The 24,648-nt window shown below is 46.6% G+C and overlaps 1 protein-coding gene across 2 annotated transcripts in view; it reads right to left on the minus strand.

The window, feature by feature from the left end:
- Positions 1–24,648, minus strand: part of ERMARD (ER membrane associated RNA degradation) — a 325,303-nt gene that overhangs the window by 87,318 nt on the left and 213,337 nt on the right. For both annotated transcript variants that reach the window (XM_040429349.1, XM_040429348.1), the window contains one exon: positions 15,053–15,132. In XM_040429349.1, the coding sequence (XP_040285283.1) occupies positions 15,053–15,132 (80 nt within the window). The remainder of the gene's footprint in view (positions 1–15,052; positions 15,133–24,648) is intronic.

A 24,648-nucleotide genomic window follows, 5' to 3' on the forward strand; every position in this document is an offset into this window, starting at 1 on the left:
TGAGCGCTGCGATTGGCCAGCGCTACAACATAGGAGAAAGAGACGCCGGCAGGCTCAAATGGGTGGAGCCTAACTATGACTTTACCGGAGCCTATAACAGGAGAACGGAGCGGCGCCCGGGGATAATAGTAAGTGCAGGGGGATCCCTGGGCGCCGCTCTCCATGTATGTATATTCAGTTTACTTACTTGATTCAGATGAAAGGTCCTCTTTAAACAGCTCCTGTTGGACTTTAGCCAAGAGGAACAAATCTTACAACCTCTTCGGGAGACGGAGAAACAGGCCACCATCCGACTTACCCATGACCGGACGAGAATCACTGCGGTTGCCACAGCATTGGACAAGGACTCAAAGATCTCATGGTGGAAGAGTCTTTTTGGATACAGTCCTAAGGCAACCACGTTTTTCAATTTACTAATACACCCGGTGATAGTGCTTCTGGTTCTGGTCGGACTCATGTACCTAGGACTGTGGTGGATGTACCGGAGGGTCAAGAGACTAACGGACCAACTAAGCCAGAACCAGACAGCACTTCACGAACACAGCCGCCGGAGGCTCAGGACTTGATTTCATCAAGTCCTGAAGCCGAGAAAGATCCTAAGGACAGGACAATTCGTGTGGGGGAGATTCAGGTTGGAAAATCTCCAATTTTGAGACCCCATGTGATGGATATTGGACTGGGGCGTATGAGGTTTTGGGAGGTACACCCTGTGCCCTCCTGAGACCTCATAGTATTGTATATAAATGCCCTTGGGTTTAGGTGGGTTGGGGGAGGGGAAGTGGGGCTGTGTAATATATTTTGTGTGAATGGGGATTAGATTAGGGCACGGTAGGGACAGGCCCCTTCTGTTTGCCATTTGCCACCTTGAACCCTGGAACGGTGAAGTTCTTAAGGGAAGGGCTGGATGTGTAGTGTGGTGGAGGTGTTCTCCACATTTAGAATTTAGGTTCCATGACATCACCTCGATCAATGAAAAATCTGACCTGCCATGTAAAGACCTACTAATCTGTCCCTGGGAGAACCGCACCCACCAAGACGGAACAAGAGATGTTGGACAAAAGTCGTACTTGAAGAAAGTTGGTGCAGTAAGAGACTAAGGTTGTGAGGGTGAACCCGCTCCAGATTCCTTGGGGGCGGGTCGGACCTGAAGATCGGCAGCATCACCGAGAGATAGCGAGGGTGTGGTCACCCCAACACCAGGGGTGGCTAACACCGGAAGACGGTTACCTGTAAGGAAGACCAGTCAAAGACTGCAAGGGTTAAGCCGCTCCGAAAGTCAAGAAAAATTACAGTAGGAGGGACTGATACCGAAACGATCAAGGCAAAAGATGTCAAGAAAGTTCTAAAGAAGAAGATGGTGTGCCCGTTGGATGGAGGAGTAGGTTACGGTGAACGGCAGGTCGGAGGAAGTCTGGAGGGGTGATGTCTAGGTGCCTAAGAATCTGTTGGACACTACAGTTCTTCCTGAAATATCACCAAGGATGGGGTTGAGGGGGGGGGGGGGGGAATATATCTCAACCCTTTCCCCCAAGATATATTGTCGTATTCCCGACAACAGGGGGATTGTTGAGGAAGGGTTGAGACGTATGCATATATATCCATACGTGCATGCAAACATGTGCATGCATGTATGGTATATATGCATACATGATATATATGCATACATTGACTGCCATATCAGGCGATGAGGTGCGCACATCTGCCCAGCATCTGCGCACATCTGCCCTTAGTGGCCCATGGTGGCCCCTGTGGGAAATATGTGTCCCCTTATAGGTCCTTTGTTCCCCTTTTTATATATGCCCCCTTAGTATATACAGCTGTGCCCCCTTAGAATATATAGCTGTGCCCCCTTATAATATATATAATATCATCTGTGCCTCCTAATAATATGTATATATATTCCCCCCCCCCTATACCTGAAACCAGGTGCATCGGTGTGAATGTGCCCCAAGCATTCACACTGATGCAATCTGGTCAATTGCATCAGAATGACCGGACTAAGGTCCGGTCATCCTGAGGACTACAAAGAACTCAGATTCAACAGAATCTGAGTGCTTTGTTGTAATTATCTCCAGCGCTGCTGGAGATAATTATGCATGATAGAAGGAAGGGAGAAGCCTCCCCTCCTTCTATTATGCACATTCCGGCAGCGCGATTACCATCACGCTGCCCGGAATGCTAAATGCTACAGGCGGGAGATCAAAGGCTTCTCCCGCCTGTTAGCATATGGCGCGGCCCCGATGCGCTCGTTCAGGAGATGCGCGGGCTGGCGCAGTGATGACATCTCACTGCGCCGGCCCACGTGTCTCCGATGCGCGCCACCATGTGGGCGGTGCGGCAGTGCGGACCGCCAGACATAAATATCCGGCGTTCCCTGCACTGAGGGACAGAAGAGCCGTGCCGCCCCCACAAGAAGACCACCCCTGGACGAACGAATAACCCCCTAGACGAACGAGCAACTAAGCGCTGAGTATCTCCACTTATTAACCCTTCTACCGCTATCCTACCAACTGTATCTGTGGCCTGCATTCGCCCCTGCAGCGCCACCGTTAACCCTCGTCGTACCCCATAGGGACAGTAAGTAGCCAGGGGGGTGGGCTGCTAATATTTGTGTGAGTGTATTGTATAGTTAGTTTGTGGGTGGAATTTGGGAACCGTGTAGTGTAGTTTAGTGCTGTATTTATAGTACTGTATTGTTAGTGTATTGCGTGCGTAAGTGTACTAGATATTAATAAATATCTTGTTTTATTTGTAACTATCTGTGTAACGTGTGGTTATTAGCGATAGTTAGTTTAGTAAGGCGCATGCAGTTAGCTTAGTGATTAGCGTAAGGCAAAGTATTGTATTACTGTTATATAAAGGTATAAATAGGCGGAGTCATCAATAGACGGCTCCTCCTATTTATGAATATTTATTATCGATATTTGCATAAATATTGGTGATTAATATTCCTTCTTTACAAAATCCGTCTGCCATTGGGTGCCCTCTAATATCTGTAGAATATGTTTGGTGTCCCTCAAGTACGCTGTTAGTTGAAGTACTCTATCTTGTAGCAGGACATCAACTAATTTAAATAAAAATGAGTTTTATCTACATTTCACCTCAACTTATAACAAACAACAGATAAACTTTCTTGATTTAACCATTTTCATAGAAAATGGTAACATACACACTAAAACCTTCCATAAACCTACGGATACAAATGGTTTTATTCCACTAGAGAGTTGCCACCTACCCATATGGCTCAACAATATCCCCTACAGTCAATATATAAGAGCACGTAGGAACTGTACTAATGGCACGGACTAACAAGAAGAGGCAGAACTGTTAAACAAAAAATTCATAGAGAAAGGATACAAACTTGAACAGTTGATCCCAATCAGTAAGGAAGTGAAGGAAATAGACCGTAGTCACCTATTAAAGGATAAAACCCGGCCTATTGACCAATTCGGGACTGAAGAGCATAATGCCATTAAGGTCCCCATTATCACAAAGTACAGTGCAGGGGTGGGCACCTTCAAAAGAATCATAAAACGACATTGGGACATTTTAAAATATGACAAAATAATTGGGGACAAGATCTCAGTTAACCCCACATTTACCTTCAGAAAAGCTTCCAATCTGGCTAATTTGGTGGCCCCCTCCATCAAATCGAACGTACCAGGCAATAAACCATGCAGTAAAAAAGGCTTTTACCCCTGCAGACTATGCCACAACTGTAAAATCTTAAGTTACCAACTTAAGCCCATATTAGAAATAGATACCCCACAGGTTAAATACACAATTAAAGAATATATTTCGTGTAGTACCAAAGGGGTTATTTATTACATCAAGTTCCCCTGTAACAAAATATACGTGGGACGGACAAAAAGGGAGTTAAAAACAAGAATCAGGGAACATATTAACAATATTCATAAAAAATCTGAAAATCACCCCTTATCACGCCATTATGCTGAATTCCATCAGGGGAAGTTCCTAGGATCATTTTTCGGGGGTATTGAAAGAGTTAACCGCCTAACGCAGGATCGCGTTCCGGAGGCGGCAGCTGCAGGCAGAGTCACGCATATATGCGTCATCTCGCGAGATTTCGCTCAAAGCCGGCCCGCGCATGCGCATCGCGGGCCGGCAAAAGTTAGAGGAGTATTACATCACCAGCCTGCCAGCCAATGATCGTCGCTGGCAGGCTGGCGATTTTCAAAAAAACTAATCACAAGCCATATAACACCTTATATTTATAAATATAAGGTGTTAAATGGCTTCTCTGCTCCTCTGCTGGTCCTTTTGGTCGGTTGGTTCCAGCAGAGGAGCAGACATCACAGTGAGTACACACCAAACACTTCACTTAGCCCCAGATCACCCCCCATCACCCCAATTAACCCCTTGATCACCCCTGTCAATCACTAGTGAAAGGGAAAAAAGTGATCAGTGTAAACTGTCACTTTTTTCCCCACTGGTATTGACTGTTAGGTTTTAGGATAGTTTAGGCCCCTTGGTTAGGTAGTTAGCGATCGGTTAGCGCCCAGCCCACCGCACCGCAGTCACTGATTCGCTGATTAGCGTATCGCTAATCAGCATTTGTACTTTTATAGTATCTGTAAGTGATCAAAACTGATCACAGTCAGATCTATAATAGTATTAGTGTCACCTTAGTTCGCCCTCCACCCAAAACGCAGTGTTTGCCCGATCAGGCCTGATCGGTCGCCCACACGTGCGTTCACCAACGCAGTGACAAAAAAAATATTTTTTTTTGATCACTGCACAATCACTTTACAAGCGCTGCGGCGATAAAAAAAAAAATCAGTTTTGATATTTTTTATCAATCGCAGCGGCCTCCGGTACTTCGCTAGCCTCCCATTTGTAAGACAGGCTTGCTTTTTTTCTTGGGTAGTCTCAGGGAATACCCCTAAACTTAGTAGTCCAAATGTCAAACAGGGGGTATTCTTCTGAAGAGGCCTACAGGCTTCTGACCCAGTCGGATGAGGAATGGGAACCCTCATCTGACGAATCTAGCGGGTCAGAATATGAACCTGTAGAAAGCAATGGCAGTCTGACCCAAAGTTCGGACGAGGAGGTTGAGGTCCCTGATAGCACCAGGCGTACCCGGCCCCTTGTTGCTAGACCACAGGTTGTGCAGGATCCGCTTCAAGGGCAGCAGAGTGGGGCTGGCGCTGTCGGATTACGTGGTGAGGCATACACCAGCAGCGCAGCCCTCCCTGGACCTAGTACCAGCACTGCCGTACAACATGGTGAAGTGGCGAACACCAGAAGGGCAGTTGAAGCTGGTACGATGGCACGTGCAATAGTTACCCCGTCGCAGCCACCGCACAGACAGGCCCATAGAGCCCCTAGAGTCCCTGAGGTGCTGGCAAACCCTGATTGGCAGTCCCCAACTTCAGCCGCACCTGTAGTTCCCCCTTTCACCGCCCAGTCTGGAGTTCGGGTTGAGACAGCTCAGAACGGTTCGGCACTGGCATTTTTTGAGCTGTTCCTGACTGCGGAGCTCTTGGACTTAGTCGTGGCAGAAACAAATCGGTATGCCACTCAATTTATAGCCGCCAACCCGGGAAGCTATTATGCCCAGCCTTTGCGGTGGAAACCAGTCCAAGTTTCCGAATTAAAAAAATTTCTGGGCCTTCTCCTCAACATGGGTCTAAACAAAAAGCATGAATTGCGGTCATATTGGTCCACGAACCCAATTCATCACATGCCCATGTTCTCTGCTGCTATGTCCAGGGCACGATTTGAGGCCATCCTGCGTTTCCTGCACTTTAGCGACAACACCACCTCCCGTCCCAGAGGCCACCCAGCTTTTGACCGGCTCCACAAAATTCGGCCCCTCATAAACCACTTCAACAACAAATTTGCAGATTTGTATACCCCTGAGCAAAACATCTGCGTAGACGAGTCCCTTATACATTTTACTGGGCGCCTTGACTTCAAACAATACATCCCAAGCAAGCGCGCCCGGTATGGGGTCAAATTGTATAAGCTCTGTGAAAGGGCCACATGCTATACCCACAAATTTCGGATCTATGAGGGTCAAGATCAGACCCTGGAGCCGGTCGGTTGCCCTGACTACCTGGGGAGCAGTGGGAAGAGAGTCTGGGACTTGGTGTCACCCTTATTTGGCAAGGGGTACCATCTTTATGTGGACAATTTTTACACAAGTGTGCCCCTCTTCAGGCATTTGTTCCTAGAACAGATTGGCTGCTGTGGCACCGTGCGACCTAGTCGCCGGGGCTTCCCCCAACGGCTCTTTACCACCCGTCTTGCAAGGGGGGAGAGGGCTGCCTTGTGTAACGAAGAACTGCTCGCGGTGAAATGGAGAGACAAGCGTGACGTTTACATGCTCTCCTCCATTCACGCAGACACGACAATACAAATTGAACGGGCAACCAGTGTCATTGAAAAGCCCTTCTCAGTCCACGACTATAATGCGCTCATGGGAGGGGTGGACTTCAATGACCAGATGTTGGCTCCCTATTTAGTTTCCCGACGCACCAGACGCTGGTATAAGAAGTTGTCTATATATTTGATTCAATTGGCGATGTACAATAGTTTTGTTCTCTACAGTAAGGCTGGGAGAACAGGATCCTTCCTCAAATTTCAGGAAGAGATCATCGCGAACCTCCTGTATCCAGGAGGTTCCGTGGCCCCAACCACCAGTGTAGTTGCCGTCTGCACGAGCGACATTTCCCCAATGTCGTTGCTGGTACCTTAACCCAACCGTCACCCCGAAAAAGATGTTGTGTCTGTAGCAGGAGTGGAATAAGGCGTGACACCCACTATTTCTGTTCTGACTGCCCTGACCACCCTGCCCTATGCTTAGGGGAGTGTTTCCGGAAGTACCACACACAGGTACACTTAGCATAGGGATTGCATCTCACAGGACAGGCACACAGGGCTATTAGGGCCCTTTCACTCACAGCTGCTGCAAACCTCTCCTTTCACCTGGGATAAAGTGCATAATGTATTTCGCCACATCTTTGGGCGATTTGCGCTTTGCACATTGTCCCATGGGGAAGGAGAGGTTTGTCCTATAAAGGTAAAAAAAAAAAAAAAAAAACACCGGTAAGCAAATAAGTTAACGTTCTGTTCAAAAAGTTAAATAAAGTTTATATGTTCCGTTCAAATGTTATTATAAAGTTAATAAATTTATTGCGTTGCGGTTGCGGCCTGGTTTTTTCTTTTTTGTTTAGTTTTTTTTACCTTCCAGGTGGACCAACCGATCGACTAGCTGCAGCACTGATGTGCATTCTGACAGAAGCATTGCGCTGCTGTCAGATTACACAAAAGTCGGTGTATGCGGCGCTGCAAGACGAGATTTCTCCTCTGCAGTAAAAGATACGTTTGCCGAGGCATATGAGCTGAGGAGGCGGCGGTGTTCATATACTTTGGCAAATACTTTGTATATAAGAAAATAAATAAAAATCCCAGCAATGATTTATTCATCCACATCGATTGATGTGAATGGTGAAATCGGGTTTGCCAGGGCATACGGGCTAAGTGGGTATGGATGTTGGGCGGAGCTCCTATGTCCTGGCAGACGCCTTTCCCCTCCTTTTTTTTTTTTGGCAGAGATTTTTTCATCCACATTGATCGATGCGAATGAAGAAATCTGTGCCGTTCATTTTTTCTTTCAGCCCAGAGGCTGAACGGAAAAAAAAATATCTCATTACCCGTATGCTCAATATAAGGAGAATAGCAGAAACTTCTAATGCTGGCCATACATGTAATTATTGCGGAGACCCTCAAATGCCAGGGCAGTACAAACACCCCACAAATGAACCCATTTTGGAAAGAAGACACCCCAAGGTATTCGCTGAGGGGCATATTGAGTCCATGAAAGATTGAAATTTTTGTCCCAAGTTAGCGGAAAGAGAGACTTTGTGAGAAAAAAAATAAATAAAATCAATTTCCGCTAACTTGTGGCAAAAAAAAAAAAAATTCTATGAACTCGCCATGCCCCTCATTGAATACCTTGGGGTGTCTTCTTTCCACAATGGGGTCACATGTGGGGTATTTATTGTGGCATTTTAGGGGCCCTAAAGCGTGAGAAGAAGTCTGGGATCCAAATGTCTAAAAATGCCCTCCTAAAAAGGAATGTGGGCCCCTTTGCCCACCTAGGCTGCAAAAAAGTGTCACACATCTGGTATCGCCGTACTCAGGAGAAGTTGGGCAATGTGTTTTGGGGTGTCATTTTACATATACCCATGCTGGGTGAGATAAATATCTTGGTCAAATGCCAACTTTGTATAAAAAAATGGGAAAAGTTGTCTTTTGCCAAGATATTTCTCTCACCCAGCATGGGTATATGTAAAATGACACCCCAAAACACATTGCCCAACTTCTCCTGAGTACGGCGATACCAGATGTGTGACACTTTTTTGCAGCCTAGGTGGGCAAAGGGGCCCACATTCCAAAGAGCACCTTTAGGATTTCACAGGTCATTTTTTACACATTTTGATTTCAAACTACTTCCCACACATTAGGGCCCCTAGAATGCCAGGGCAGTATAACTACCCCACAAGTGATCCCATTTTGGAAATAAGACACCCCAAGGTATTTCGTGATGGGCATAGTGAGTTCATGGAAGTTTTTATTTTTTTGTCAAAAGTTAGTGGAATATGAGACTTTGTAAGTAAAAAAACCAACAAAAAACAAACAAAAAAACATTTTCCGCTAACTTGTGACAAAAAATAAAAAGTTCTATGAACTCACTATGCCTATCAGCGAATACCTTAGGGTGTCTACTATCCGAAATGGGGTCATTTGTCGGGTGTTTCTACTGTCTGGGCATTGTAGAACCTCAGGAAACATGACAGGTGCTCAGAAAGTCAGAGCTGCTTCAAAAAGCGGAAATTCACATTTTTGTACCATAGTTTGTAAACGCTATAGCTTTTACCCAAACCATTTTTTTTTTTTTACCCAAACATTTTTTTTTTATCAAAGACATGTAGAACAATAAATTTAGAGAAAAATTTATATATGGATGTCGTTTTTTTTGAAAAATTTTATAACTGAAAGTGAAAATTTCGATTAAATTTCGATTAATAACAAAAAAAGTAAAAATGTCAGCAGCAATGAAATATCACCAAATGAAAGCTCTATTAGTGAGAAGAAAAGGAGGTAAAATTCATTTGGGTGGTAAGTTGCATGACCGAGCAATAAACCATGAAAGTAGTGTAGTGCAGAAGTGTAAAAAGTGGCCTGGTCATTAAGGGTGTTTAAGCTAGGGGAGCTGAGGTGGTTAAACCAGACAAGACAGGAGGTGATTTTATCAAACAAATGCCTCGAACAGAAAGCAAGTGGATCTTTAGATTTAACAGCTTGGCCCCTAACGGGTTAAACCAAGAGATAGAATTCTTTGCATTCCAGTAGGAACCTTGTCCACAATGCTCCCTTGAAACTCACGTTGCCATGGAATCCACAGAACCTACTTAACCTCCGAGACATCATCAGCATACTATCCCTTACGAAGGAGCCCGGCAGGCTCTGAAACGCGTTGAATGCTTTCTGACCTACGGAGGCTTCGGTATTTTCCACGGTGACATCACCAGCAGTGGTTTCCCGGGCAACTGTATCACAGGTTCCCCCGCACTGCGCGTGCTTCCGGCCGGAGCAGCGCTGGTGTTGGAAGGGGAAAGAAGAGGATGCTTTCAACAGCACCTAAACAGAGAGGATCACTCACCAACAGGAGAAAAGGACGGTAACTTCCAAGTCCAAAGAAGACCTCAAGTAGGTAACGGACCGGACTAAATAACATCAGTGTATGCTTTGATTTTCCATATACATTGCAGCACTTTTAATAACATAGTAAAATAGAATACAGCGGCTCACCCCTATCACGTATGGATAGGTGCTCACCCTCTAGTCCTACCCTCAGGACCACACAAAATGCAACACGTGTTACTCTTTCTATACGTGTTGCACTTTTAATAACATTTTAACCCACTACCTACATACACTTTATTATATAATATGATACTGACAGGCTGATCCTAGTACACCCTTTAGATCACGGACCCCACAACAATAAAAGAGGGAGAATTAATTAAAGGGAGTCTGTCACCTCCATATGGCCATATACAGTGCTTACATGGCTCTGTAGCAAACCTATACAAGATTGTAACAGTACCTTTGTTCTTTTCTTTAGACTTGCACCAGTAGGAAAAACGAAGTTTAATTCATATTCAAATGAGCACTCGTAAGTGCCCAGGGGCTTCGTTCAGTGTGTAGGTGCCTAGGCTGCTCTGCCTTCTTTTCACTTTACTCCTCCCCAGCCTCTTCCTTTGCCCGCCGTCCAAGTCCGGACCTATCGATGAGGCAAGAGACTTGGAGGGCGGGCAAAGGCAGAGACTGGGGAGGAGTAAAGTGAAAAGAAGGCAGAGCAGCCTAGGCACCTACACACTGAACGAAGCCCCTGGGCACTTACAAAGGTACTGTTACAATCTTGTATAGGTGTGCTACAGAGCCATGTAAGCACTGTATATGGCCATATGGAGGTGACAGATTCCCTTTAAGCATTCAAGCTCTATTGGGAGCGCCTTTCCAGTTCGCCACCTAGCGCCGATCTCTCATATCACCCACTCGGGTGATATACGTGTATATTATGCTTACAGAATCTGTCTTTCCTCCGGGTTGATGTTTCTCCGACATATAGAAGTCCACATGGATATTTTAAAATGTACACCACAAAATTGCTGCTACTGTTACACGTAAAAAGCCATTAATGGGAAATTTTTCCCCTGTATGTGGGTGGGTAAAATATTCCCCCTTAATTATGCTGGAGCAGTGAATATATTGCAAGCAAGGAAACGTGCCTCTTTTGGGCGTAGATAGTGTCATCTGTCGTGCAAAGGTTTTGTTACTTCCAATGTCTGCTTTAATTATGGTATCCCTTATATTTTTAGATCTTTTATAACAGATCATGGGTATATTTAGAATTTTTTCTATGGCTGGGTATGCCTTCTTGATAATGCCCCAGCATTTATGTATAATGGATCTGCATTTATTAACCCATGGGTGGTATTTGACTATAAAAGGGATCCGTAACTTTTTTTCTGGTGGTGTGGTAGTTTTGTTGTCCAATTTAACCCTTTCTTGGTATAGTAAAGAATCTGGATATTCTCTTGCTGTAAATTTTCGTGTCATATCATTGATTCTTGTCTCCCTGACGGTGATGCCTGAGACTATTCTCTCTACCCGTTGATATTGATTTCTTTACCGCAGGTGGGTGATTACTTGTGAAATGCAGGAGACTATTTCTGTCAATACTTTTAATTTACACTCACCTAAAGAATTATTAGGAACACCTGTTCTATTTCTCATTAATGCAATTATCTAGTCAACCAATCACATGGCAGTTGCTTCAATGTATTTAGGGGTGTGGTCCTGGTCAAGACAATCTCCTGAACTCCAAACTGAATGTCAGAATGGGAAAGAAAGGTGATTTAAGCAATTTTGAGCGTGGCATGGTTGTTGGTGCCAGACGGGCCGGTCTGAGTATTTCACAATCTGCTCAGTTACCGGAATTTTCACGCACAACCATTTCTAGGGTTTACAAAGAATGGTGTGAAAAGGGAAAAACATCCAGTATGCGGCAGTCCTGTGGGCGAAAATGCCTTGTGGATGCTAGAGGTCAGAGGAGAATGGGCCGACTGATTCAAGCTGATAGAAGAGCAACGTTGACTGAAATAACCACTCGTTACAACCGAGGTATGCAGCAAAGCATTTGTGAAGCCACAACACGCACAACCTTGAGGCGGATGGGCTACAACAGCAGAAGACCCCACCGGGTACCACTCATCTCCACTACAAATAGGAAAAATAGGCTACAATTTGCACAAGCTCACCAAAATTGGACTGTTAAAGACTGGAAAAATGCTGCCTGGTCTGATGAGTCTCGATTTCTGTTGAGACATTCAAATGGTAGAGTCCGAATTTGGCGTAAACAGAATGAGAACATGTATCCATCATGCCTTGTTACCACTGTGCAGGCTGGTGGTGGTGGTGTAATGGTGTGGGGGATGTTTTCTGGGCACACTTTAGGCCCCTTAGTGCCAATTGGGCATCGTTTAAATGCCACGGGCTACCTGAGCATTGTTTCTGACCATGTCCATCCCTTCATGACCACCATGTACCCATCCTCTGATGGCTACTTCCAGCAGGATAATGCACCATGTCACAAAGCTCGAATCATTTCAAATTGGTTTCTTGAACATGACAATGAGTTCACTGTACTAAAATGGCGCCCACAGTCACCAGATCTCAACCCAATAGAGCATCTTTGGGATGTGGTGGAATGGGAGCTTTGTGCCCTGGATGTGCATCCCTCAAATCTCCATCAACTGCAAGATGCTATCCTATCAATATGGGCCAACATTTCTAAAGAATGCTATCAGCACCTTGTTGAATCAATGCCACGTAGAATTAAGGCAGTTCTGAAGGCAAAAGGGGGTCCAACACCGTATTAGTATGGTGTTCCTAATAATTCTTTAGGTGAGTGTATATGTCATTTTTTGTCTAACCATTTTTACCCTTAATGACCCACGTGTCAAGAAAAATTTGATTTTTGTGGACTCACCTGTAAAATCTCTTTCTCGCTTAGTTCATTGGGGGACCGTGGGTATAGCTGCTGCTGCCACTAGGAGGCGACACTAGGCTGAATTCATAATTTTCCATGCAACTTTTGGAGATTGTTTTGAAAGAAAATTATTTTTAGTTTCAGGACGCGTTTTTTTCAGCAATGGCGCAGGACCGCAATGGGTTGGAATGCCGCACCACCATACGCAAATTGTTATATGGCCTGGTTTGAAAATGAATTCATTTATAGCAACCCGCTCTTTACAAAACATTGTATTTTATGGCGTAGTTTCATCGATTACATTTTTTGCGTGTGGTGGGGCGGCATTCAATCCTTACAGGATTTTTCCAACTACCTAAATTCTATATGGAAGGAACTCCAGTTCACCATACACTGGGATGACAAAAAGATAAATTTTCTTGACACATGGGTCATTAAGGGTGACAATGTACATATATATTAAAAATATTGACAGAAATAATCTCCTGCATTTCACAAGTAAACACCCACCTCCGGTAAAGAAATCATTACCATACTCACAATATCAACGGGTAGAGAGAATAGTCTCAGGCATCACCGTCAGGGAGACAAGAATCAATGATATGACACGAAAATTTACAGCAAGAGGATATCCAGATTCTTTACTACACCAAGAAAGGGTTAAATTGGACAACAAAACCACCACACCACCAGAAAAAAAGTTACGGATGGCTTTTATAGTCAAATACTACCCATGGGTTAATAAATGCAGATCCATTATACATAAACGCTGGGGCATTATCAAGAAGGCATACCCAACCATAGAAGAATTTCAAAATTTACCCATGATCTGTTATAAAAGATCTAAAAATATAAGGGATACCATAATTAAAGCAGACATTGGAAGTAACAAAACCTTGGCACGACAGATGACACTATCTACGCCCAAAAGAGGCACGTTTCCTTGCTTGCAATATATTCACTGCTCCAGCATAATTAAGGGGGAATATTTTACCCACCCACATACAAGGGAAAAATTTCCCATTAATGGCTTTTTACGTGTAACAGTAGCAGCAATTTTGTGGTGTACATTTTGAAATATCCATGTGGACTTCTATATGTCGGAGAAACATCAACCCGGATGAAAGACAGATTCTGTAAGCACGAGTCCACGATACGGAAAAAGAATCTGTTACTTCCGATACCGTTCCATTTTGACCAATGCCGCCATAATGTTTCCCAATTACGTTTCCAAATCATTGAGCAGGTATTACCACCACGGAGGGGTGGTGACAGAATCAAGATATTGAAAAAGCGGGAAGCCTTTTGGATCCACAGATTACAGGCTCTGGAGCCAAATGGCTTGAATCGTGATTATGAAATTAGTTGCTTTTTATGATACAACGCCAGTAGCATTATATTTTGTATAGTAACCTTTTTTTGAAGAAAATGAATTGGATGGTCCAGCTTGTATTCGTGGTAATCCAAAAGCTTTATTCAGTATTCAATAAAATCCAGGTACAGGAGTGCACTCCTGTACCTGGATTTTATTGAATACTGAATAAAGCTTTTGGATTACCACGAATACAAGCTGGACCATCCAATTCATTTTCTTCATACCTATATTTCTCCTACTTCGGGTGAAGGAGCCGGTCCGTGCTATACCAGTGGAATCCCTGGCAGGTGAGAGCTGCTCAAACCTCTGATTTTTACAGTAACCTTTTTTTGTTCCTTTTTTTCACAGAAAACATGATGGACATTGTGATTATTGCCCTCCCACATCCTTCCATAGCGTTTCGATATGTATCTTTTGTCATGATAGTCCTGTAATTTCTATATTACTGCCATTTTGTCAGTATTATAGCCATGCATGTTCTCTATGTAATCCCTTGATTACCATAGTTCTTGTGAATATTATTTTTGTTTATGTTGTTTCCTTGACAACCTGGCTTGTGACGTCAGAACTGGCGGGTTATTTAATTTCCGCTGTTTTCACACACATACTTGTTTGAGAAAGACTCGATTGTAGAGTCGAAATGCGTCATTTTCTTCTGATGTGGCAATAAACAGATAAGAATTGCATCCATCTTGCGAGTGCCGGTCCTCTCCTTGTATATGTAAGCGGGATGCTGATCCTGGACACATGCACCATGCATCAGTCAAACGGAGTGCCGACTGTGCTCTTGTAAATTGCAATCTTCTCTGGGGCAGTGCTGATAGTTATATTGGGGAAAATTAGGTAACAGATGATTTATGATAAATGTTGTTGGATGATGTTCACAACTCATCTTGTATGACTGTCAACTTTGAAATCATTGGTGCAAATGTTAAAATATTCATTTATGAAGAACATCATTTTTCTACAGAAAATAGGGCAAAAACCACAGGGAGCAAACAGAACTGACCATGTAGAAAAAAAAAGGGAAAACTGGCTTATTATATAATCATATATATTTTATATTTTTAATAAAAAGAAAAAACACTTACTCCTTATTTTCACTGGGATGACACAGAGATGGAAATCGAAGTAGATCCCACTTCTGGAGGCTTTCACAGCATTGTAATACCTGTGCATTGTGAGAATGAGGTGGTTTTTGCAGGCAAAGTTATTTTCAATAGGGAAAGAAAGAATCAGAAAAAAAAAAAAAACACAAACACTGTTCTTTTTATTTTCTCAAAGAAGCTATCCTAGACTCTGCAGTCTTAAAGGGGTTGGCCAGCGTTTATTAGAAATGAAAGGCCAGCTGGACAAGGTTAAAAAACAAAACAAAAAACACACACATAGAAAACAGCACTTGTTTCACATAATAATCCGCTGTTCATGCCCATGTAGCCACTGAGGCCATTCATTGGCCAGCAGCAGTCACATGATTGGATACAGAGTCTGGCAGGAACAGGAGCTATAGCGCTGAAATGGCAGGATTGTCAAAAATAGATTTTTGTACTCACCGTAAAATTATTTTCTCGTAGGATGCATTGGGGGACACAGCACCATGGTTATATGCCCAGCTGCCACTAGAAAGAAAAGTGTTGGCTCCACCCATCTGGGCTGTACCCACTGCACATGCTGGAGCTAACCAGTTGGTCAAAAAAGCAGTAGGAGCAACAACCGAACAAAAAGAAGAAGCCAACATGTCCTAAACCAGAAATAGGACGTGAACAAAAATCCCTGGGAAAAAACCCAGAAGTCTAGAAATAACCAAAGAGGGCGGGATCTGTGTCCCCCAATGCATCCTACGAGAAAAGGATTTTACGGTGAGTACAAAAATCAATTTTTCTCGTGAATGGCATTGGGGGACACAGCACCATGGGACGTCCAAAAGCAGTCCACGAGGGAGGGAAGAAACAGCCATGCAAGTCACCTAACACACAGCTGCTTGCAGAACCCTGCGACCCAAGCAGGCATCGGCAGAGGCTAAGGAATGGATCTGATAGAACTTCGAAAAGGTATGAAGCGAAGCCCAGGTGGCGGCCTTGCAGACCTGGGAAGCAGAAGCTTGATGCTGAACCGCCCAAGAGGCCCTGACCACCCTAGTGGAGTGAGTGGTCAACCGAAAGGGGGGAACCCGACCCTTTGCAACATAGGCCTCCTTGACAGCTGACCGAATCCAACGGGAGACGGTGGCTTTGGAGGCTTGCAGACCCTTACGAGGTCCGTCAGGAACAACAAAGAGGGAGTTGAAACACCTGAAAGACTCAGTTAACCGAAGATACAGGCGGAGCGCCCGAACGACATCCCTCCCTGGGATGAGCGGGATTAGGACAGAAAGAAGGAAGGACAATCTCCTCATTAATATGGAATGAGGACACCACCTTGGGGAGAAAAGAGGGAACTGGACGAAGGACCACTTTGTCCTGGTGGAACACAAGGTAGGGAGACTTACAAGAAAGGGCAGCAAGCTCAGAGACCCTGCGGATAGAGGTAATCGCCACAAGGAAGGCGACCTTAAATGAAACGAAGCAAAGAGAAGCCTTCAGTGGCTTGAAAGGAGAAGACTGAAGAGCGTCAAGGACAAGGTTCAAGTCCCATGGCTCCACAGGGGGACAAAAGGGGGGAGCACGGTGAGCGACCCCCTGGAGAAAAGTCTTCACCTGAGGACGTGAAGCCAGAGACCTCTGGAAAAGAACGGACAGGGCCGAAATCTGACCCTTAAGAGAGGCCAGTCTAAATTCGGGTGGAATAGCGGACCTTGGGAAAGGAGGTCGGGACGCAGGGAAGGCTGCCACAGAACGTCGTCGAGCAGAAACACGAGGTCTGCGTACCACGCTCGGGGTCAATCCGGAGCCACCAGGATCGCCGGGACCTGAGCCTCCTTGAGGCGTTTGAGTACCTGGGGAAGAAGCGGAAAAGTAGGGAAGAGGTAAAGGAGGCTGAACTGAGACCAAGGAAAAACCAGAGCATCCACTGCCAGAGCCTAAAGGTCCCGGAACCTGGCGACATAAGCCGGAATTTTGAGGTTCAGAGGAGAAGTGAACAGGTCCACGTCTGGGGTTCCCCACCGGAGGGACCACTCGCCCGGGTCGAGACAATGGCGACTAAGAAAGTTTGCCGCCCAATTGTCGACCCCGGGGATGTAGACTGCGGAGAGAGCGGGAACGTGAGCTCCTGCCCACCGCAGGATTCGCAAGGCTTCCCTGAGGACAGTCACGCTTCTGGTGCCCCCTGGTGATTCAAGTAAGCCACGGCCGTGGAATTGTCCAACTGGATCCGGATCAGGAGACCATCTAGCAGGTAAGTCCAGCGGCAGAAGGCAAGGAAAATAGCCCTAAATTCAAGGACATTGATCGACAGGGAAGACTCTTCCGCCGACCACTGCCCCTGGGCAGTGAGGGCCCCAAAGACAGCCCCCAGCCCGTCAGCCTGGCATCGGTGGTGATCACCTGCCAACCTGGCAGAAGGAAAGACCTGCCAAGGGAGACCGTGCGAGGTAGGAGCCACGAACGCAAGTCCCGGCGGACCTCTGGGGGAAGGCGGATCAGGTGATCGAGACTTGTCCCACCTGGAGAGTAGGGACCTCTGGAGAAGTCTGTTGTGCAATTGGGCATAGGGGATTGCCTCGAAGGAGGCCACCATGAGGCCCAGAACTCGCATGCACGTCCTGATGGGAAGAGGGGATGGGTCGCAGAGGACAGCCACCCCCGAATGGAGAGACGTCACCTTGACCTGAAGAAGAAAGTCTCACCCAGGGCTAATGTCGAAGATCATGCTCAGGAAGGTCATCCTCTGGCCGGAGACCAGGGAGGACTTGTGAAAATTCACCAGCCACCCAAACTGGGACAGAACCGAAAGAGTAATGTGGAGGCTGGACAGATTGTCTGCGCGGGAAGGGGCCTTCACCAGAAGGTCGTCCAAGTAGGGAATCACCGCAACTTCCCTGGTACGCAGAAGAGCGATGAGGGGAGCCAAAACCTTGGTGAAGACCCTCGGGGCAGAAGCCAGTACGAAGGGCAGGGCCACGAACTGAAAATGCAGAGAACCCACCGCAAAGCGAAGGAATCTCTGGTGGGAAGGGGCGATGGGGACATGGAGATAGGCGTCCTGAATGTCGATAGACGACAGGAACTCGCCCTCTACCAGGGAGGTGATCACCGACCGGAGGGACTCCATGCGAAAATGGCGGACGCGGACAAACAGGTTGAGGGCCTTGAGATCCAGGATGGGGCAAAGCTACCCTTGGGAACCGTGAAAAGGTTTGAGTAAAACCACTGGAACCGTTCCGAGCTCAGAACTGGGACGATGACCCCTAGAGAATGAAGTGAATGAATGGTCTGAAAAAAATCGGCTGCCCTTGCGGGGGATCGGGGTGGAGACGACTGGAAAAAACGACCGGAAGGGAGATCAGAAAATTCTATCTTGTAACCCAAGCGTCGTCCACGTGCGCCCGCCAGACTTCTTGAAAGGCGAGCAAGCGCCCCTTCCCCACCGGAGAGTGGGCAGTCAGGCAGAGGCTGTCTTTGCGGGCTGTGGCTTAGAAGGATTCGGTCTAGCGTGCCAGGAGGGCTTGTCCTTGAAGGAGGGCCTAGAGGACTTTTTGTCTGAGCGGGAGGAGGAGTCCCGAAAAGAACGAAAATGCCGCGCTCGCGAAGCCGACCCGGGAAGCCAGCGAGGTTGATTTTGGGGTAGAAGAGAACTTTTACCCCCTGTGGCCTTGGAAATAAGTTCCTCCAAGCGCTTCCCAAAGAGTCTACCGCTTAGAAAAGGGAGAGAAATGAGAGCCTTCTTGGAAGCTGCATCTGCTGCCCAGGTATGGAGCTAGAGCAGCGTGCCAATTCCATGGAAGCATCACAGCGGTACCGGGAGGCCTGGAGAATTTGAGAGGAGAGGACCGGAAGCTCGCCTTGAGCGGAGTCCTGGGGCAAGGACCGGATGAGTTGTTTGGTCCAGACAACACAGGCCTTAGCCACCCAAGACGCGGCAAAAGCTGGACGGAGAGCGGACCCCACTGCACAAAAACAGATTTGGCTAAAGAGTCGATCCTCTTGTCAGAGGGATCCGACAAGGAAGCTACATCTGCCAAAGGAAGGCTGACTCCTCGGCAAAGGGAAAAAGGGTGTCAGACGCCTTGGAGAGTTGAAGTCGTCTATCAGGGTGACGCCACTCCTTAGCCAGAAGTGCGTAGAGGATTAAGATGATCCTTTTACCCAAAGGGTTATATTTATTGGAACATGCTTGCACTCCAGTACCTCTGAGCTTTTTTGACCGCCTTCACTCATTAATGGTCCAATTTATCTGGGGCAGGGCCAGACATAAACTCGCCTTAAATACTCTGCAGCGTTCTACGACACAAGGTGATGCAGCACTACCAGACTTCTATTTGTACTTTCTTGCAGGTCAGTTGAGGTTCCTGGCTAGCTGGGTAAATGGGGAACCCCTCATGAACATGGAATATTATCTACAGCAATATTTGGCATTGTCCAATTTATGGCCAGTGCTGGAAAGGGCTGAGTCTTTGTCTGGGAAATTGCTACAGATTCATAGGTTGGCACAACAGGTTTGGAGAGATACCAAATTGCGTCAATATCAGGACTGGGCAGATGATATACCCTTTTTGGGATAATCCATTATTCCCGCACTTACAGTCCATAGAGGGCACTCACATCTGGTTATCTTTAGGGATTACTGCGCTGCGAGACTTATATCAGGACGGTGTTCTTTGTTCCTTCTCCCAAATTCAAGAGAAATTTGATCTGGAACGTACCCAATTTTTTAAATATCTACAGATCAGACACGCCTTACAGGAACAGTTTAAGGATCGGAATAGGGCCATCTCCTCCTACCCTTTAATCGGGGTCATAAAGTCACAAGGTCCTAGGGGCATAATATCAGCTCTCTATACTTACCTGATAGGTTTGCGGTTGTCATCACAGCCCATATTAGCTGAGACCAAGTGGAAAGGGAACATTCCCCATCTTACTGCAGAGGAATGGACGGATGCGCTGGAGGCAGTAACTCATGTGTCCCCCTCGGTCAATAACAGACTCATCCAAGTATTTATGCTGCACCGTAGTTATTTAACTCCTACCAGACTGCATAAAATGGGGAGGATGTCCCAGCCTAATTGCCTTAGATGCACTCATAATAATGCTGACTTCTGGCATATGATGTGGGATTGTAACCATATCAGATCATACTGGCGAGATGTACTTGGAGTTTTATCATTATTGGGTATGGGTCCTATACCTTTATGTCCCAAGGTATGTCTGTTGGGTATTTTAGATAATGATGGGTGGACTCACTACAATAAAATACTCCTAAGTGAATCTCTGTTTATGGCCCACAAAGTGATTGCCCTTAAGTGGATGGCGGAGGAATTTCTTACAATAGGTATCTGGAAAAGACTAGTAAACCAGATCATCCCTTTTGAAAAAGTACTATATGTGAATAGAAAGTGCCCTGAGAAATTTCAAAAAGTTTGGGGATTATGGTGTGATTCTAACTTAACTACTTCATCCGGCTCTGCTGTTTCTATAGATCCTTGATGTGATATAATAACAAATCTCACACGCTTATCATGGTTTTAATAGCTTAATTTATTATTCTGAGTGTCTGCATTTCATATGTAAAGAAACTTGACATCACTAACTATGCTTTATTGTATTTTATTGTACTTCCAGCATGGAAAACGTCAAAATGCATGTTACTATGTGCTGTATAAGATTATTTTGTATATATATGTCTGTACCATGAAAGTGCCTTGTTACTCTTTTTCAATAAAACGAGTTTAAAAAAAGAAGTGCGTCGAGGTCCGCATGGTTAGGAAAAACCAAGACGGGGCGCCTGGAACGGCGGAATGATACGGATTCCTGGGCCGCGGAAGAGAGACCCTCCTGCACTCGGAGCGCGTCCCTGACTGCCTTTATGAGATCCTGCATGGCCGCAAACATAGATGCGCTCGGTTCAGATCCGGAATCTGAGCCAAAGGTGTCCCCAGGAGCGGCAGAAACGGCAGAAGAGGAGACTTCGCCGGCCTCAGACTTAGGCTACTTTCACACTAGCGTTCGGGTGTCCGCTCGTGCGCTCCGTTTGAAGGGGCTCACGAGCGGCCCCGAACGCATCCGTCTGGCCCCAATGCATTCTCAGTGGAGGCGGATCCACTGAGAATGCATCCGCCTGCCAGTGCTCAGCCTCCGCTCCGCTCAGTGAGCGGACACCTGAACGCTGCTTGCAGCGTTCGGGTGTCCGCCTGGCCGTGCGGAGGCGAGCGGATCCGTCCACACTTACAATGTAAGTCAATGGGGACGGATCCGCTTGAAGATGACACCATATGGCTCAATCTTCAAGCGGATCCGTTCCCCATTGACTTACAATGTAAAGTCTGAACGGATCCGCTCAGGCTACTTTCATACTTAGAAAATTTTCAAAGTTTTAATGCAGACGGATCCGTTCTGAACGGATGCGAACGTCTGCATTATCGGAGCGGATCCGTCTGATGAAACATCAGACGGATCCGCTCCGAACGCTAGTGTGAAAGTAGCCTTATCCTGGGAGTGAACCGAGGAAACTGATGATGAGCGGGACCCAGCTGAGAACACACAACGTCGCTTACGGGACCTGGTGTTAGAGCGAGAGCGAGCCCCGACTGTGGGAGTTTCCCTACTGGAGGCTGAGGCGGCCGCGATTTAGGCCGGCAAGCGATCCAGCGACTGCACCATAGATTGGGAGAGACTGGCAAGGTTCCCTATGGCTTGGGACAGGGAAGCGGCCCAATCAGGGGGAACCGACACAGCAGTGGCGGCCGGGGGCGGCCTGGGAGCAACCCACTGTGCGCAGGTGGGATCAAATTGACCGCACGGCCTCTTTTGGTTGCAGCCAGTGCAAGCAAAATAAGTGACAATCCCAGGAGGGGGGTTGGGCACTGGGTCCTGTCTGGCAAAGGACATGAGGGCTAGGATGGAGCCTGTAAGAAAGAAAAACAGCCAGCCGAAGCTGTCCTACCGGACCCCAGGTGCTGTGTCCCAAAGAAAGCAGCAGCAGCAGCTTCAGAAGACTGTGCGCCGTGAGGAGCAGCAAGATGGAGGAGACTGCTCTGTCCTCGGAGCCTCCAGCAGAAAAAGTTCCGCCCCTCAGGCAGAAAGCCCGCACCAGGATGGAGAAAAGGCTCCTCCCGCAGCCCTTCCCAGGAAGGCGTGACTGCGAGAAGCCCGGGAAACAGGCAGGGGGCGGGACTATCACGGACGAGTAGGCCGGAAAATAGCCAGGGCCTCGATTTGCGAGCACGCCCGGGAATCACGCCGGAAACCGCCGCCACCTGCCGGAAACTTGAAGAAGGTGGGGGGGAGCGGGAGGGTAAGCGACTGCTGAGGATGAATGAAATGGGGGCCGGAAGAAGGCGGGAGCTGAGCGGCTGGCTAGGGAGCACTGCAGAAGCCGACCTAGATTTAGAGGGGGTCCGGGAGGGTAGACAAGGGAGGTGCTCCAAGAATGTGACCTCCAATGAGTCCCTAAGAACCTGTCTGCCCCAAGAAAAGTGACCACCCGAAGGACAGGGGGACAAGGGCACCCTGACTATGGAGAAGGACCCCCCCCCCCATACTGGGAGAAAAGGGACCCACTAGTTCCATGGGAGGATTGGGGTACTTACCCTCAGACGTCTTTAGGCGCAGCTGGGTCGCCCCATCGGCAGACTCAACAGGCGAACCTGGGAACGCCGGCATCCACTGCGGATGCAGTTGTGGGGACTGGGCGACCAGCTAAGTACAAAGTACGCGCCCGCAGGGGGTGCAACTATGGTGGAAGTCCACTATGGAGCCCCAGCCTGCTGAACCTGTGGAAGAAAAAGAAAAGAAAAAATAAGAAAAAAGCAGCAGGACCTGCAAAGAAAAAAAGAGCAGGTCATGTCTGCCTCCTATGACACTAGAAGAAAACTGGTTAGGCTCCAGCATGTGCAGTGGGTATAGCCCAGATGGGTGGAGCCAACACTTTTCTTTCTAGTGTCAGCCTCCTAGTGGCAGCTGGGCATATACCCATGATGCTGTGTCCCCCAATGCCATTCACGAGAAATGGGTGTTTTTTTTTGTTTTGTTTTTTTAAATACTGTCCAGCCGGCCTCTTATTTTTAATAGATGTCGGACAACCGCTTTAAGAGAACAATGTGAAAGTACTGCATTGGCCCCACCCCATCCCTACTAAGCACCCTCAGCACTCCCCCCACCAAGCATCAAGGCACTCATGGAGGTCAGGAGCCGAACAGAAAAGATATGACCAGATAGCATGGAAGATATACAGTACAGTAAAGGGGTATTGGCAACAAAGATATTTATGGCATATCCATGGGAAATGACATAAATGCCTTACAGATGCAGGCATCACCTCTAGAACCCACTCCTACCAAGTGGAGATCCCCCAACTTATCTGATCATGTGACCGAAAGCCACCAAATCCAAATGGGTAATGAATGGAGAGGTTGGAGCACTTGAGCAAGGCTCTGTCCCTTCAGTTTTATGTCAGTTATGGGAGTAGGAGAGCAAAGCCACCTCTCCATTTATTATGACCGTTCTCCACCTTGATGGGACCTGCACCTATCAGACATTTATGGCATACCCTGTGGATACTCCTTAAATGTCCACTTTGGGAATATCAAGGATGTAATCATTCCTGCAACCCTGGATTAGTGAAAACTTGCTATGTTTATTAGGGCTTATGCACATGACCGTTGTTGTTTTGTGGTCCGTTTTTCACGGATCAGTTGTTCCGTATCTGAGTTTTTTTTTCTCTGATTTAAGTCCTCTTCTGTTCCGTTATTCCACAAAACATATCCGTATGGTTTCCGTATGCGATCTGTTTTTTGCGGATCGGAAACAGTAACTTATTAATCACCGAACACATGAGCAATATGGGCTGGGCATAGCATTTCTACAGTACGGATCCGCAAAATACGGATGAAATACGGATGTGTTCCGTGTGCGTTCCGTATTTTTTGTGGACCCATTGACTTGAACGGTCTCGGACCGTGATTTGCGGACAATAGGACATGCACTACTTTTTTGCGGAACGGAAACACGGAAATGGAATGCACACGGAGTACCTTCTGTATTTTTTTTGCGGACCCATTGAAGTGAATGGTTTCCGCATAAGGTCCGCAAAAAAAAAACCAACTGAACGGAACAGGAAAGAAAATAAGTTTGTGTGCATGAGCCCTTAAAGAGGTTATCTGAGTTATGAAAAATATATATATAGCACTGAAAATCTGATGGGCAGCAATATGTAACTAAGCTAAGCAAGTTTTATGCAAAAAAATATATATATTTCCTAATTTCCCTGGTTCTTTTCTGGCCCTTGTTTACATGCAATAACAACAACCTCTGCCCCTCCCCCTGCACTACTAAGGGAGTGAATACAAGAGCTTCCCTGAGTGACATGTCTGCCTGCCGGGAGACTCAGCAGCATGTTGTATGTGTAGGACTACAAGTCCCAGCTGTATAATTACACTGCTAAGGGAGTGGATACAAGAGCTGCCCTTAGTGCTGAGAGACACACCAGCAACTTGTAAGTGTAGAACTACAAGTCCCACCTGTATAATGACACTGCTAATACACACAGGATCTTCCCCCTACCTTCTTGTGCAATGCTCTCTCTAGTCTGT

The sequence above is a fragment of the Bufo bufo genome, chromosome 4 (genome assembly GCF_905171765.1).
Source record: "Bufo bufo chromosome 4, aBufBuf1.1, whole genome shotgun sequence".
Taxonomy (NCBI): Eukaryota; Metazoa; Chordata; class Amphibia; order Anura; family Bufonidae; genus Bufo; species Bufo bufo.